The 16193-nt window shown below is 43.0% G+C and overlaps 1 protein-coding gene across 1 annotated transcript in view; it reads right to left on the bottom strand.

Annotated features, from left to right (window-relative positions):
* Positions 1 to 16193, bottom strand: part of extl3 (exostosin-like glycosyltransferase 3) — a 29642-nt gene that overhangs the window by 4844 nt on the left and 8605 nt on the right. The window contains exons 2-4 of the mRNA XM_020628314.3: positions 2325 to 4933; positions 1549 to 1676; positions 90 to 234 (exon numbers count right to left, since the gene is read on the bottom strand). Of these exons, the coding sequence (XP_020483970.2) occupies positions 90 to 234; positions 1549 to 1676; positions 2325 to 4463 (2412 nt within the window). The 5' untranslated portion in view covers positions 4464 to 4933. The remainder of the gene's footprint in view (positions 1 to 89; positions 235 to 1548; positions 1677 to 2324; positions 4934 to 16193) is intronic.

The raw sequence follows: 16193 nt of genomic DNA on the forward strand, positions 1-16193 counted from the left end.
TGATAAGGCCAGGAGACAGGAAATCAATCGATCTGTATGAATGTTGTGTGTGTGTTTGTTTTTTTTTGATGAGGAGAACAACATCAGACCTTATGGAAGAATGCAGCTCCTGTCAGGACCATGGACAGCTCACACGAGTAGTTGGAGTTGTAGAGCCAGGACTGGTGGTTGACGTCCCACGCGTGGTACCTCCCAGGAAATCCCACGATGCGATCTCTGGCCTCGCGCCACACTCTGCCAAACACAAAGTAAGCCAAACTTATTTCAAATCAATTAATTAAGACTCACTTGGGCAGGATTACCGGTAATAACTATTTTGTGGTATGTTTTTTTGTGATCCAATCGTCGGCTTCCAAGTGTCTGTCTGTGCATATGCCACGCTTTTTACATCCATCTGTTTTAACTTGTCGTCTGCACAAGCAATGTCACAAATACTCGCCTCTTGGGAGCAATTAAGTAACCGTTCTGTTGTCTTCTTCTGCTGAATGTGACAGTTTTATTCAGATATGTAAACCAAAACATCCCTCTTGGCTCATTTTTTTTTTACACACACTGTAGCCCTGTCACTGCAAGAAAGTCTTAGATAAAAAAAAATCTGTTTCCATTAAATCTCTTCTAAATTTCTTCTTGAGACACAGAAGACATGTAAAAGATCCTAAGTGTACTCAGGTGTAACAGTTTCAGCAGCTGCGTAATGCTTCCTCTTCGCAGAGTGTCGGGGTGAGGAAAACATTCCTGGGTAATTCTGGGGCAGTTCGAGATAATTCATGACAAATGACCCCGTTCACACTCAAACTCCGAGCTACTTTCTGCTTGTCTGGACAAGCTGCTACAGCACCAAGCCGCAGACATGACTGGCGAAGGGAGGGGATGGTGCATAAAAATAACATTACAGACTACTTGATCATCTAATTGGTTTAAACACGGCTTTCAAGTTCAGCTTATCCAAGTACAGCATTAGCAAATGAATCATATATACAAAGCACAGACAGTTCCCCTTTTTATTTCGTCTGGTTCCTTCTCCAGTGGCTGGTTCAGTTTTTCTGGCTGATACTCCTGCAATTTCTCAGGGGACATTTTCACTTCTCACGGGGGATGAACATTTCATTTCTATTCCAAAAAGGTGTTTCATCACAGCACCTTTTCCAAACATAAATAATTAAACTAAATTATGTCTAGGGTTTCAACATCGAATGATATTTTTCTTCATTAAATTATAAAATGTTTAGCCCAGTGGTTCCAAAAGTTTGGGTTGAGACCCCCTGGGGGGCCACGAGACACAGGAAAGGGGGGTCGAGAGATGCCTTCCTTTTTCTAAATTCTAAAGTAGACATTAAAGTAAATTTTTCTGTTTCTGAGTGAATTAAATTTGCATAAAATCCAATTTGAGTCAATGTTATAAAACAGTCAAACATTATCGATTCCACGGTGGATGAACAACATTGTATAGGGACTTTATGATGCCAAAGTAATGACATTTGTGCCCTTTATCAGAGCCCAAATATTTGCTGACAAAATGGTGTTTATGGCTTAGTAACTTTCACATACCTGAAACCAAACATGATCTCATCATGACGAAGATGAGCGTCGTCATCGATCGAGAGGATGGCCTCAGTCTCCACAGCGTCCCAGGGCAGGAAGCGGTTGTTTAAGCTGTTCTTTTCTGTTCGGACAACCTGCAGGTGAAAGACCAGAGTTTTGTGAGTATTGAGATATTGAAATGTAAACACGCAAACCCCGTAAATTAAGTACGGTTGAGGACATTTTCCAGTGATGCTTTTGTACATTTGACATACATGACCATGGTCTTATTCATTTCCTGGCCACTGACTGTTCAGCAGTATCAGGTACTTTCCTGCATGGTTTCTTACTGCTTTAGGTTGTCATAATCGATTCACTTTCCCACATTGACTCATCCATGATAGGTCCGGGCAGCACTTTCCAGCAGTGACAAATACAAAAACAAATTATTCAGTCCCCCCCGCACAGCTTACCACTTGTACTGTCTCTGTCACCAACTAATAGTGTGAATAAAAGCCACATGAATATTAGATTTTTTTTCCAGACTCAATTCAAAAGCACAAATTTTATTATTCATGCATGTCAGACTTCCTCGCATCTTTTTTTCAGTAAAGCTGCTGGTAATTTCTACAGGCTCCTGGAGACTTACAAAAGGCACTGATCCAAACAACTCATTGGTAAAGTATTTAAATAAACGTGGCAGCATCTCTGGCACTTCAGAAAAGTTACAGGTTTCCTCAGAGAGGCATGATGACAAGGAGATGCGTAGGTACGGAACAAACAAACTATTGCTGTGTACTCACCACAATGGGAAGGCCAATGTCTGGCCACAGTAGATCATCTGAAGGAGGTTTGGGCGAATTCCACACCACCACCACCTTGTTGAGATATGGCAGTCCATTCAACCTCTCCAGAGAGTTCATCAGCACCTCCTCCCTCTCATATGTCAACATAACCACAGTGAATTGTTCTCGGGGCACGTTCCCTCCCAGAGCAGCCTGAAACTCCTTCCCTGAGCCTCCCGTACCCCCACCGATGGGCCTGAAACCGGTACCAGAGCCGAGGAATTTGGCTTCAGATGGCAACACAGGGTCCAGGGGAGTGTGAGGAAACAAATGGAAAGGCCCAGGAGCCCGGTTCCATGCTCTATAGGTGTCTGCAGCTGTGTATGTAAAGTTGCGGAGGAAGCGTGGCGAGGCGTAGGGGGGCTCTGTCTCAACGGGGCCCAAATCCAGATCACCGTTGTCAGCCAGGTTGGCATCAGTCCCTGCCAGCTTCCCTGCCTTGTGAGGAATCTCTTGCGCAGGTTCTTCTTTTATGGGTGCAGCAGGAACCTGGATGCTGGTTCTGATGCTTGCCAAGAGGGTGTTCAGAACATTTTCAGAGGTGGAGAAGTAAGTCTCCCACAAAAAGCGGCCCTGCCGCCTCATCGCTAACATGTCATTATCTGATAGGCTGCGCAGCAGAAAGTGTAGTTCAGTGACACGAGGCTTGGGGACTATAATAGCAGCTTCAGTCCATCGAATAAACTGGTGATAAGGTAGTCTGGAGTGGTCCCCCAACACGACTGGGATAGTCCCCACCTCTAGGGCCTCAAACAGCCTCATCCCACAGCCTGCTGATGCTACCACCTGTCCATCTCCTGGAGAGATTACCAGGGCAAAAGTTGAAACCTTTAGCACCTCCAGCCTGTCCTCCCTCTCTCCACAGAGAGCCCACTCAGTTGGCAGACTTGACCGTGGGTTCTTGCAGGTGAACTCCACCAGCACCTGATCCAAGTGGCTGTCCTGCACTGCCTTTAAGGTGCCGATTATGCGATCATCATAGTCGGCTGGCGGGTCTCCTTCCATTTCCTCCTCAAAAGATTGAGGGGGTGTCTCCTGTAAGCTGCTCCTCAATGATTCCACTCTCTCCCCTTGGAAGGTGAATAGGTACTTCCTCTTTACAGGAACTTGAGGTGGCACTTCTAAAAAGTTTGGTTCCGAGAGGGCATGAACCAGCGGGGAGACCACCAAGTCAAAGCCCTCACGGTACTGCTGCTCCATGAAGGTGGACTGAGCTACTGCCGCCCGTCCTGTGCTCACATTATACAGGAAGTTCTGCGTCATGGACTTTCTAGAAAGATGCACGAGAACATGATTGTGTCCATCAGATCTCCAGTAAGGAAGAGCTTTTAGTTGTTTTTCTAGCTCTGAAGGAGGTGGCAGCGGAGAAGAGGATAACTCTTGTAGCTCCCCCACTAGCACCAAATACAGACAGGCGATGCTGGGGTTATCAGTCACATAAATGTTGCTCTTAACTGATGCTGCAAAAGCCTGCTTCACCAAGGGGTCAATATAGTCCGCCCATTGGTAGGAACTTGTGTCGTAGACATACACAGGAAACCCTGACGTAAGAGGGCATCGTGCATAGTCGAAGCAGGAGCGTAGGCGGCAGAAACGTGCAGACTTTGGCGGTGGAAGTCCTGGGTCCTCCTTGTCTGGCAGCAACCTGACTGGCAATGACAGCTTAGGTTGATTCTGGGCCATGAGTTCTTTATAGGAATGCTCTGTCTGGCTAATAACGTTCTTCAGTTGCAGCAGATCCTGCTTGGCGCTGTCGATGCTGCGCTTGCAAGCCTCGATTCGCAGGTTGAGTCGGGCGATCTCCCCGTTGAGCTCCTGCCTCTTCGCCTCCAGCTGCAGCAGCTCCTCGCTGACAGATTCACGGATGCGGCACAGATCCTGCACGTGTTTGGCCTCGCACAGTTCGCCGCCCGGCCGCGGCCCAAAGATGCGCTTATCAGGACCACCTGCCTCATCTATGGTAGTGAGGTAGTAATGGGCAATGAGCGGGAAGAAGACCAGAATGAAGAAGAGCATGAAACTGAGCCACGTGAGACGCACACGCCTCAACACCCATGGCTGGCCACCGGCACCAACCCCTCCACCGTTACGCTGCATTGTTGACTCTCTCAGTCGGCTCCACGTCCCACCAGGGAACCGTTGCTATGGGGATCAGCAGCAGCCATGGTACGACCTTGTCAGCAAGGCAGCGGGATGGATCCTAAATCATCAAAGCTGGGCTGTAGCTTCGTCCTTCTGTTAAGGTCATCCGAGGCTGTTTTTCCTCCTCTAAAGAGTCCTCTGGATATTAGCTAGAGGTTCCGCCTCATCTGAATCTAATATGTACTCTGTGGCGTTAAAGCCCACATGATCCAATGCCATTTCTGTTATTTGATTCACCCTTTCTAATTTATGTCAGAAAAAGGGCCCACATCTGTAGAGGGGTTTCCCTCGATGGGTGATGCAGAGAGTGCATGACTGCTCACAGGTCAGTGAGATTGGTGGGTGGTCTTATCTGAGATTCTGTCATTTTTTTAATACCTTGTCAGGAATCTGTGAAATCGTCTCTTCCTTCCCAACACAGGAACCTGGGAAGAGAAAGAGTGACAATGATTAAATAAGAGTCTTCAGCGTTAAAAGATGTGACCACAGTTTATCCATAAGAAAGAATGACCTGCATTTTATTGACTTTTTGATGTAAAGCCTTCTTACAAGATTAACAACCGATCTTGAGAAACACATCACACATGACCTAGATGCTGCTCCCTCTTTCCCTCTGCATTCATATAACAGACTTATTAGCAAATACAAAGACACAGGAGGTGGAAAGCTGAAGGGTCCTCAGATTCAGTCCACAGTAAATAAAGAAAGGCTTTCCATTTTCAATGTAGAAGCTACTTTATAAAGCAAGGCTCTGCAGCACATCCTGTATTTCACTGCATTCTGTGCATCATCGCAAGGTCCAGAAAATGCTGCAGAATACCAGAGGGGGTATCTGTTTCTTCCAGTTTCATCTCTTTCCAAGTCACACAGGGAGAACACCGAACAGGGGAGTGCCATCACTAGTAAACTACACACTGTTGCAAGCCAACACCTCCAGCAAATCTCATTAAAGGCCTCCCACTGCATCCAGACCTCATCACTGACTCAAATTACTGAGCACCCTTGGTAACAGTCCATCACACACAGAGAGAGAGTGATGTGGAATTATCCTCACCAGCTCAGGACAGAAAAGTGCTCATGCTTTAACAGAGAAACAGCATCACCTTCTGATGCAAAGTGGTGTACTTTTGGCAGTTTATGTTCAAAGTTTGCTAGATGTTTCTGAGGCCAGTGGTGATGAATTTTTTATGACATAGTGGCCTATGCTTTATCCTCAAAATAGAACCTTAAATAGGCGTTATAGTTGTCAGACTCATTGGTAAAGCCTCTGTATTAAACAGCAAAATGTAATTTGAATGACAGAATCCGAGTCTGGTACATCCCTAACCAAACACATATTTGTCTTTAGCTCTGTCATCCTGTAACTGTTTTTAAAAATGCAAAGAATGTCAAAGCCCTCTGGAGTTGCATGCTCAGTTGTGAAAAGACAGCTCTAGGCTATAAGCCCCAACAAAACCGGAAGTAATATTAGCTCCGCTTTAACAGACGTAAACGTCCCTAAAGGATTCTTACATCATCAGCACAATCTAAATATCTGCACAGATCGTTTCTTTCCGTGAGCAGCAGACAGTCGGCTCTCTGAGTTCAAGCCAGATATCACACCACAGCACAAGCGCAGCGGATGTCAGACTGATAGGCCAAGTGCCAAACAGTCCTTATCTAACATAACTGAGCCCACAACAGTGAGAGGGGGCTTTGATGAAGCAGTGCAACTCAGGGTGACACAGTGACAGAGGCCGGAGGCGAGGAGGAATGAGGTGGTGTTTACCTTCCAACAGTTCCTCTTGATAAGGAAACTTTTCCCTGTGCTACTAAAGCCAAGCCTCTGTGGTTGTACCTCTTTCATTACAGCCTCGTTACATCTCAATCTAGACAGATACCATCTCAGAAAACAAACGTAGAAAAGTCTGAGACAGGGTGAAGTAATCACGTTCCCCTGCTGCCTCCAGGATTACTGAAAAAAATGCATCCTATACTACAGCTGTCGCATGTGTGAGCGTGTATGTGTGTATCTGTCAAAGAGAGGAATGAGGAACTGTACTAGCCAATCACATGACGGGCATGTGATTTCATCTCGCCTAAAATGACCGTCATCATGCTGCTACTTGTCTCTTTGTAACTGCATGTCTGCATGAATACCTCTCATAGTATCCGACTGCAGGATGTCAAACCTGTTTTCCCCCTGACAAATAAAATATTATGACTTTTTAAATTCTTCCCCTCTGTCCATACCTTTATGTTTTACCTTAAAAAGTCTGTTGAAGAAGTTTACTTAAGGAATGTGGCATAAAGATGATTTTTTTATCAGATATTACTTTTCTGATTATTCACATAAACATATTTGTTGTCGTCAGAAAATACAAAAAATTAAGAATTTTATTTGTCACATCTCAGAAAAGCGCCCTGTCATTCTGTGTTCGGTTAGACCTATGTGGAAAAACCAAAGGATTACTTGTACATGTATAAAAGAAATAAAGGAAATTTTTACTGTTGAGAGACTGTTAAGTTTTCATCCAAAATTACAATGGAGAATTTTTCTGATTTTTTTTTTTCATTATCTGATGAACAAATCCTCATCACAACTTCTGGGACACCGTAAATGTCCAAAACCAACCTGAATAAGTGAAAATCTTGCATTTTAAGTGTCAGAAACCTTGAAAGCGTTCTGTCCTTTAAAAAGGCACAGCATACGATATCTGCCACAATAACAGAAATCACAGTTTGATGATGTCAGAGGGTATAGAGGGGTTTCTTCTCTCTAAATTAATCACTATTGCTCATGATGAATCTATATAATGAAATGATTTTACGGTAGAGGTATTGCATTGAATTTTTTTTCCAACTAGTACTTTGTCACATTGATTCTTGTTAAGTCATCATGTGGTTGTAAAAAACTTACGTAAACACTTGGATGTGTCATCTTGTGTTTACATTTCCTCAGACGAAGACAAAAATGACACATGTAAAATCAAATATTTTCCCATGTGTAAAGTGACAAAGTCATTTGAAAACATCTTACTACCTGTAACACTTTATAGCCTTAGGGTGGAGTTCTGTTATCTGGCGGTTTTAATAAACAAGTCACCGGGATACTTCTGCATTAAATACAACAACCAAATCCGGCTTTCTAAAAGTAGCTTATTTAAATATTTGAAATACCAGTAAGAGAGAATCAGCATGCATTGGATGCTGAAGTCAGTTCATTATCAGCTTCAAAAGAGCAGCCACAGTCAAATGAAGAAATGGAGAACTGGAGGTGAATATTAAGAAGCTCTACTACTAATACTAAAGGTTTCTGGTGTACTGAAGAAGGACTCTGTATAGTCAACCCTCCCCAGACAGGTGACCCTTTGAACACTGACCCTCCCCCTGCTGCTCAGCTATGTGCCTGAGGTGCAGAGTGACCGACAGGCAACTATCACGACGCTCTGATTAATTGCTGCATGACTGCCAGTGTCACAGGGGTAATGGCAGACAGATGTTGGCAAACGCTGCAGCTAAGCCTAATCTGGAGCCAAAAAACATGCTGGTTTAAAAGCTTTGCCTGTGGCTGCTTGTTGCAAACAGAGCAGTGCGCACACACACACACACACACTCACTGAGAGAACAAACTCAATCTCAATCTCTGCAGTCGTAGCTTTCTAATCTGCAGAGTGCTTCCTTCTCTCCGCCACATTGGGCTTAATCTGACTGCTTTCTGCACGGGGAACACACGGGAAAGCATCGATGACGATCAGTCTGGACTTATTCTGCGGGGATCGATGATAATGCCATCATTACCTACCGCTGAGCTGCCTGTGAGGAGGTTTGGTGTTAAGCACCTGAATAGCTGCTTTTGTAGCCATTATCACTTGTAAGCTTGAGGCATACAAGGCAGCACAGATTTCAGAGTGCGATATAAAAATACTCGCACTTACACCGACATGACCTCAAAGAACACAACCTCTATACATGCAATATTACTTTGAGATACTTGTTAATAAAGTGCAGCAGGGCATATTTAGGTGGCAAACAGGAAAGAAGCCATAAAGTTCGATGACATCAACCGCGGCGGTCTCGTTTAGTAGAGTTGGGAGAGCATGCTCATCTCAAATTCTGATAGTACAAAGTTACTTTTCTGTCAATTCGTCATGTATTCATGTGCTGCTATTCTAAACTCAGGCATGTGATTGGCATCAATAATAACCTGTTGGTCAATGCCATTAAATTGTTTAAAATGATGGCCATTTAATATTTGGCAGCATCATCAAAATAATCACGGGTGGGGGGAGATGTTTCTTTTCCTGTGAATCTCATAAACTAATGTTAACCAAAGACCTCATTTCAGGCAAGGTTTTGAAGTTAAAAAATATGTGACTTCAAAACTATTGGTTGACAGATTCCCTGGTTTTAGGACTCATTTATGCAGCACTCTTTGGGCTTTCGTCACTGTATATCAGGGCCAGCTTTTTTCTTAAAAGACACTGTGGGGGCCGGACTTGCGCTTGCACACAAGCCTGACAGCTGTCAAGCCAGATGTGAAGACGTTGGTGTCACCAAATGAGAATATTTTAGCCTTGAGATTTGATTTTTTTTATGTTTATTGTTTAATCATCCGAGACAATTTAAATTCTGGGGGCCGGATGGGAAGCTTTGGAGGGGCTGGAAGTGGCTACAGAGAGCAAACATGTTATAAAACATTTGATACTTAAATTCCTCCTTCCTACATGATGTCCAATCTCTATTTATTGTTTTATCAGTGCTGATTTAATAAGATCATTGAGCCTCTTTTCAGATGCTAAAAACTGCATCACGTTCAAATCTTCTGCTCTGTAGTCTTCTCATGGAGAGGAGAAGCCAAAGCACAGCCACTACCGTGCTGATGACCCAGATAGAAAAACCTTTTGCTCCACATGGTGAGCACAGAGCAAACAATGACTTAGTCAGCAAAACGCTGGCCAAGCCTTTAAATAACGTAGACTGCATAAGTGTAGCGGTCTGCTAATTTGATTCAGAGGGACAAAAAGTGACGAGACGCATTTAACACAAGACTTAACCACAATCAAGATCATGTTCTGAGCTTGTGCCGGGTCACAGAAGCGTGACAAGTATGTAGTGTTTGCAGAGATGCATGTCTGGGCAAAACATCTTCAGTATAAGACCAAAGAATGACAGCAGCAGGTGCAGAGCTCAGAGTTTTGGATGAAGAAATTGGAACACTGCTGCACAAGTTCCCAGACATTTGAAGGCGAGCGCTTGTATAAATGTTTGAACAGTCTCTCCGTACACTGGCTGAGCTTTCTGAGACAGTCCTGAAATTCCTCTCTGAACGAACAGGAAGCACAGACGGCCCCGACATCAAAATATAATAGATTTCAACTCGACCACAATCAAGTCAACTCCAGCTTTAGTTTCTGGCATATTCTGCCCAAAAAGTTGAGCGGGGGGGGGGGGGGGTTTGTGTGTTTTTCTGCTCCTCGCTGATGCATCACAGGGAGCTTTTTTTTGACAGACAGTGAAGTGAATTGACAGATTCGAGGGGCCGACAGGGAGATCACTCAGCTTGTATTTTTAATAAGGCCCAGGATAGCAAGGCTCTGAGAGCGGTAGCTTCCGCAAGGACTGAAATATTAAGAAGATGGATCTTTGATTTTTCTTTTAATGTCTAAAGCAAACATCTAATGATAAGACTGACACAGAGTTCCCACAACACTTCAAACGCTCTCTTCTGCTGATTTACCCATGTCTCACTGCTAATTCTATCTGAAAATAAATAATAAAAAACAGACCAAATTTCAATTTAATCTGTAATTTGTGAGACAGTTTACATCATAATTAATCCGGCTGGGTGTCTGGTATGAAGTGAAAATACTGAATCTTGAGGCTGTACTTCCACGGGGGGGGGTGGGGGTGGGGGGGGGGGGGGGGGGGCTTTATGCTGATAAATCTCAGTCTGATTCCCCCCTTCGATCCCAATGCATCTCTTTGTGAAAACACTAACAGAAAACACTGGGTGTTAGACTGATATTCATTAATGCCGTTTCACTTACAGGTATTTAAGCCCTCAAGAAGGCCTGTAATGGTAAACTGGATGTGGTTTTATCTGAACAGTCTGCAGAAGTGATTTATCCTGAGAGAAACCTGAATGTCTATACCACAAAAAAGTAGATTAAAAAACAATTCTTTAAGCCCCTGTTAGCTCTTCAATTGTTGAAAACATGCTACTTTGTTTAATGGAAGGCTCCATGGCACTTTACAAATATCTGGAACGGATAAAATGTCTGAAAAAGGGAAGAGCTTGGACAAGAAAGACGTGTCTTTTTGTACACCAATTGCTATTCAGTTCAATAAAAAACTAAATCATTAACCTCATGGAGGTGCTACAGGACAAGTCACGGGAACACCAAAGTCAGGTGGATTCATCCTCTGAGGGCTATGAAGTTATGCAGGACAATTCATGACAAACTTCACAGAGATTACAATGTGTCAGTCTGGACGGACCAGCCAAAAAAAAAACAACCATACACTCAACACGGCCTTCCATGGAAACATGCTGATTCATTCATGTAACAATAGTTCTCCCCAGCTTACAGTAAATCAAAACAAATCCTGCCAGGAACAAAACTGTTCAAGGACGAAAGGAGGACTCATTCTGCCGTGCTGCTTCTGAGAATTTCCTCTGCTGCAGAAGGAAGGTTATACAGTATGCACTGTAGTTCAGTTTCATGGGACAACTCTGCCTAAACGCAGAAAAATCAATGACAACAACACTTAACTTGAAGTTTATTCTGTCCCCATATATTAATGTTCTGCACATGTATTTCCTTAGAAAAGGTGCAAGGAACACTTTAAGTGGTAGCTTTGTTTTACTTGCATTCATTGGCTTTTCTTTAGAAAAGCTGGCTCAATTCAAACTGATTTTGGGTTTGGGCCAAGGTTTTTTTTTTTCCGTGCAGAAGTGATCGCCATTTCTTAATATTTGCAGTCATTTTAAGGACGAAAGAGTCAATAGAGTAATTCATCTGCAGAATATTAAAAAATAAAAAAAACAACTTAGTTGTAGCCTTGAGCTGCACTTCAAGAAAACAAAGATACTAGTGAAACAGATTCACTCAAGTGTTGCTAATGCAATCACACAATTATAGCTTACTGGAGGTGATAGTGCTGCACTTTAGAATCTCATCATGCCCTGTGGGACTCCAGGTTACCCTGATGCATTTTTTTCCCCCCTTAAGGGTCCCTGGCTCATTGTGCTTGAAGTAAACTCTTCCCATTATTAATTGTGATTTCATGGAGAGGATCGAGGTGAAGCATTCCCTGTGGAGGTGGTGGAAGGAAAAAAAAAAAAAGAGAAAAAAAGATGGAGGCAGCTGCAGGGGAAGTTAGAGCCACAGGGCTGTGTGAGTGGAGCAGCTGTTGTAGCCATGGTTCACAGCTCATCTGCAGACGGCTGACTGAGCCTTCTCAAGGACCTTTTTTTTTTTTTTTTTTTCACTGCTGAATTACCGAGGTAACTGTAGAGCTGTGGAGTGGTGCTCAGAGAGGTAGTGAAAGGACAGGAAATTAGAGACTTTTTACATTACAAGTATCACATTTACCTCTTGTTGGGTACTTTATTAGGCAAAATTACTGATGTTATCTGATCGAGTGTAGAATAAATCATCTTATTAACTGACAAAAATGAATAATCCAAATGTGTCTCAAAAGCAACAGAGAGTGTTCTTCGTGTGAAACGCTCTCTGTGTTTGAAGCTTACATCTTATACACTTATGGATTCTTTAGCTTTCAGGAAAGTGTTAGAGTGCTTTTGATGTTCATTAGCAGATCTTAAAAAGGAAGTCGCTGGAGGAGATTGAAGGCTTTGGTATGGCGGAGGTGTCGCCAAGCAGCAGTTTGTTTTGGTTTCATGCTGGTGCTCAAGGGGCGACATCTACTAGATCAGGTCTGTTTCTCCAAGTAAACCTGACAATTGCGTTCTCAATTTTTCTTAATTATTCACTTCTGTATCATAAGTGCTACATAATCAGCCATTAGCTCAACCCTAATGTGGTCAATAAAAATGAGAAACTTTGACATACAGGTCTTATTAAAGTTGTTTTTTTTTAATTGAAGTTTCAATAACAGTATCAGGCTTTAGATTAAAACACCCTGTGAAAACTTTCCAGAGATGCTTGTGGGTGCTTTTCTCGGCTTTTCCTTTTATTATCTAATAACGCTGAGGAGATGACAGTGAGGCCGTTATGATCATCAGGAGTATCAGTGTGGTGATGACCCAGCACAGAAGCAATTAAGATCGTCCTCCGCACGGACCAACTCCTACTCAGTGCAAAATATACGAGTGTGTTGACCTTTATCTCTCAGCGTGTGCATTAGGCAGAGAAGACGAAGACTAACGGGGGCAGACAGAGAAGCCACCCATCACACCGCCTTGTTGTTCGGAGACAAACATCACACACGACCTGTCTTGGTGGTGTGTATTTATGACTTTGCTGAATGCCATTTCGCACGGGGAGAGACAAGAGAGACAGAGATAAACAGTAAAAGAGAGAGAGGGAGAGATTACCCAAGAAAGAGGGAGAGAGGGAGGGAGAGAGAGAGAGAAGGAATGAGTTCATAATGACAGATGGGCCTGGGTGTTTTCCAACCCAGAGAAGCTCCTGCAATATGACAAAGATTACACCAGAGAGCAATCCAAAAAAAAAAGTCTACTGACGGGATGCACATAGTGAAGAATTATGGGACAAATAAAAAATGTTTGCATAGATGGATACTGATACTGTTCTGGCAACCTGGACGCATCTTTCAACAGTGAACTTCTTGTGCATGCGCTGAAAGAATGATGAACAAAATGCATCACACTGGCTTTTTGAGCGCGTGCTAATCTGTCACTGAAGCCTCAGCTGTAAAACTGCTGTGGGACGAGCGGACCCTACAGCGCTGAGACGCACAGAGAACTCGCACTGTTTTGGTGAGAATTGAGAATGTGACAGCCAATTAAGAGTCGGAGCAGACGCACAAACATGCCCCTGTTTTTCGGAGCACAACTGCTCGCACATCTTTCTAATGAGCTCCAACTTCTGCAAACCCACTCTGACATTTTTTAATTTTCACTTGCCTTTTCTTTGCCAGCAACGCTCACAGCAGGCGGAAATTTAATTGTGTTCCTTTCGGTTTCCGAAACATGGTTAGACTGCATTGTGACCGTGCTTTTTCTCTCAAAAACAAAAAGGACTGAGTTAGCAGCTTGCAGCTCATACTTTATCGGCCTTTAATTATAATTCTCTTTCTTCAAGTCAAATATTTACAGGATGCTGCTTCATGTTTTTAAAACAAAGTGCACTCAAATCTTTCTCCACGTAAATGTAGTTGCCCTTAAATGATGGTTTCTAAGTGTATAGAGGAAGGCAGTAAAGAGAATGTAGACTGAATCTGCTTTGTTCAAACACAGATGTTTGAGATGATTGTGGTCATGCATGGCTAATTGTTCTTAAATAAGTGTTAAAGAAAAGGAAGCATTCCACCATTTCCTCTGCTGAGTTTCCTCTTCTCTGCATTGCCTGGCTGTAAAATTAGCATTTGGGATTAAATATATGAGCAGGATTGTGTGTCTGAGGGTCTTTCCTATTTTTGTCTATAACATCTTCCTCCTCTGGAAAGAGGAATAGCTCTTAAGCTTGACAGACTATGAAGAGACTGAGCCTGAATAACATGACAGGACCCAATATTGACTGGCTTTTCAATCATTCTCACATTATCAAACAGTGCAGAAAGCTCCTGACAGTGTGAAAGAAGGAGCGAATAAAAAGACAGGAGAAACATCACATCTGCAAGGAGATGAAAAATAAACTCTAATCTTTATCCGTTGCGCGGTAACGGACAGAATCTGTAATAAGCCAGAGTGCAAATGTTGTTTGTCTTGTAGATTGCTTTCTGGTGCCACGGATGAATGATCTGACCTAGCTTTCTTGATTTGCCTAAATAGTTGTCGCTGATGAGCTTCCTGAATTAATCAGTGATGTTGGTGCTGATATTGTTCGACTGATTACGGAGAGAAATGACATAAACATGAAGATACAAATGATGTCGCTGCTGGAGTAGGAAGGAAAGATGCAAGGTTAAATAATTCATCAGACTCCCCAAAGGTCCGGACTTCAGACTGAGCAAAACAAAGTTGACATTAGGGCTGGGACGTTGAGCTGACGTGAAGATTCAATTTTGTCACAGCTCTTAGGTGGCAATTTTGCGATTCTGAATCATGAGAATCAATGCACATCACATGTTGGTCAATCAGTCTTTGTTATTGTTATCTTCCATTTCTTTTTCTTACTTTCTGTCCAACACTCAGCAGCAACATTAAGGCGATCTGTTTGCAAAAAAAAATCACTTTCTCTGTTTTGATCATCTGATTAGAGTCTGTTTTCTTAGTTACCTAGGCAACCAGTCCCGCCACATCCATCGCCCCAACTGTGATTGAAAATGCGTCAACCAGAGAAACAGCGATGTTTATCAACTTTCACGACCGAATATAATGAAAACAAAATCAGAATTTCTTAACTCTTGGCTTCAATACAGCAATCCATAATCCTATGAGTCATATCGGTCTGCTCTGTTTAAACTGTAGCCTGTCATTGACTTATCAGCCATTGTTTCTTTTGAAATACCACTTGGGGGAAACGACACTTAAAGGGTGGTTTTGTAAAATCAACTCTTCGCTTCTGAGCTGAACTGACAGGCCAATAGTTACCGTATTACAAGTTGAATATTTTGTCATATTCGGGTTTCTTGAATGTGGAACACCAACAAAGTTCAAACAAGCTTCTAATCACGTCCTGTGATCGGGCATGTGCATGTCCCGTGTGACACAGCAGCACCAACTACATTGTCAAGCCCCTTCTTCAGAGGGAATTCCTTCAACTGGTATTTGACCCATTCATTACCAAAAATCTAATTACAGGCTGCCACATGGTACTCATTTAACCATTTGCGTCGACATAATTACTTTAGTCAGAGATCAAAAGGGGGCAAAGAAGTCTGAGGCTACAAACAGGCTCGGCACACACTGAACACCTTGGAAGAACCAAGTGAAGAGTGTTGGAACATGTGTTAGATGTTATTTTCTACACTCATATACCAATGTGTCTTTCTTCTACTTGAATCACATTGACAAAGGGCGTGCTACAGCTACGCATTGTTAAATCTGTTTGAGAAATAAAGATCTCGGGGTACTTCACGGGGCAGGGTCATTCTTTATCAGTGGCCTGTGCTGTAATCATGCTTTATGTGGAGCAAAGACTGAAAGCTTGCTGTCACAACTACAAGAACTTAAACAGTAAGTCAGAGACAGGAAGAGGAATGAGGGCAGGGAAAAAAAAGATGAAGAGTCTTTTTGTATTCCCGAGTAGTGGCTGCCATCGTGATTGAATTCATGTCAAGTTCACAGCGGCAGTCTCTCGTGTGTCAAAGGAAACCTCTGTCTTCCTCTCTCTGACCGTGACAGCATCTAATGTAAAGTTCAAAAATCTTTCTTTATGCAAGTTGGTTACACATTAAAAAGGGGACGTGCCGGGGAATGGAGGATCGTAGATGCAGCAACTGAACCTCATTATTAGGCCTGCGCAGTATGAGAAAATATACGGGATTAAAGAGTGTAAAAGTCAGTTTCTATGTCTGGGTGCTGCATGTCCTGCTCATTTGTCACTCCTGATT

This window comes from Labrus bergylta, chromosome 15 (assembly GCF_963930695.1).
Source record: "Labrus bergylta chromosome 15, fLabBer1.1, whole genome shotgun sequence".
NCBI lineage: Eukaryota > Metazoa > Chordata > Actinopteri > Labriformes > Labridae > Labrus > Labrus bergylta.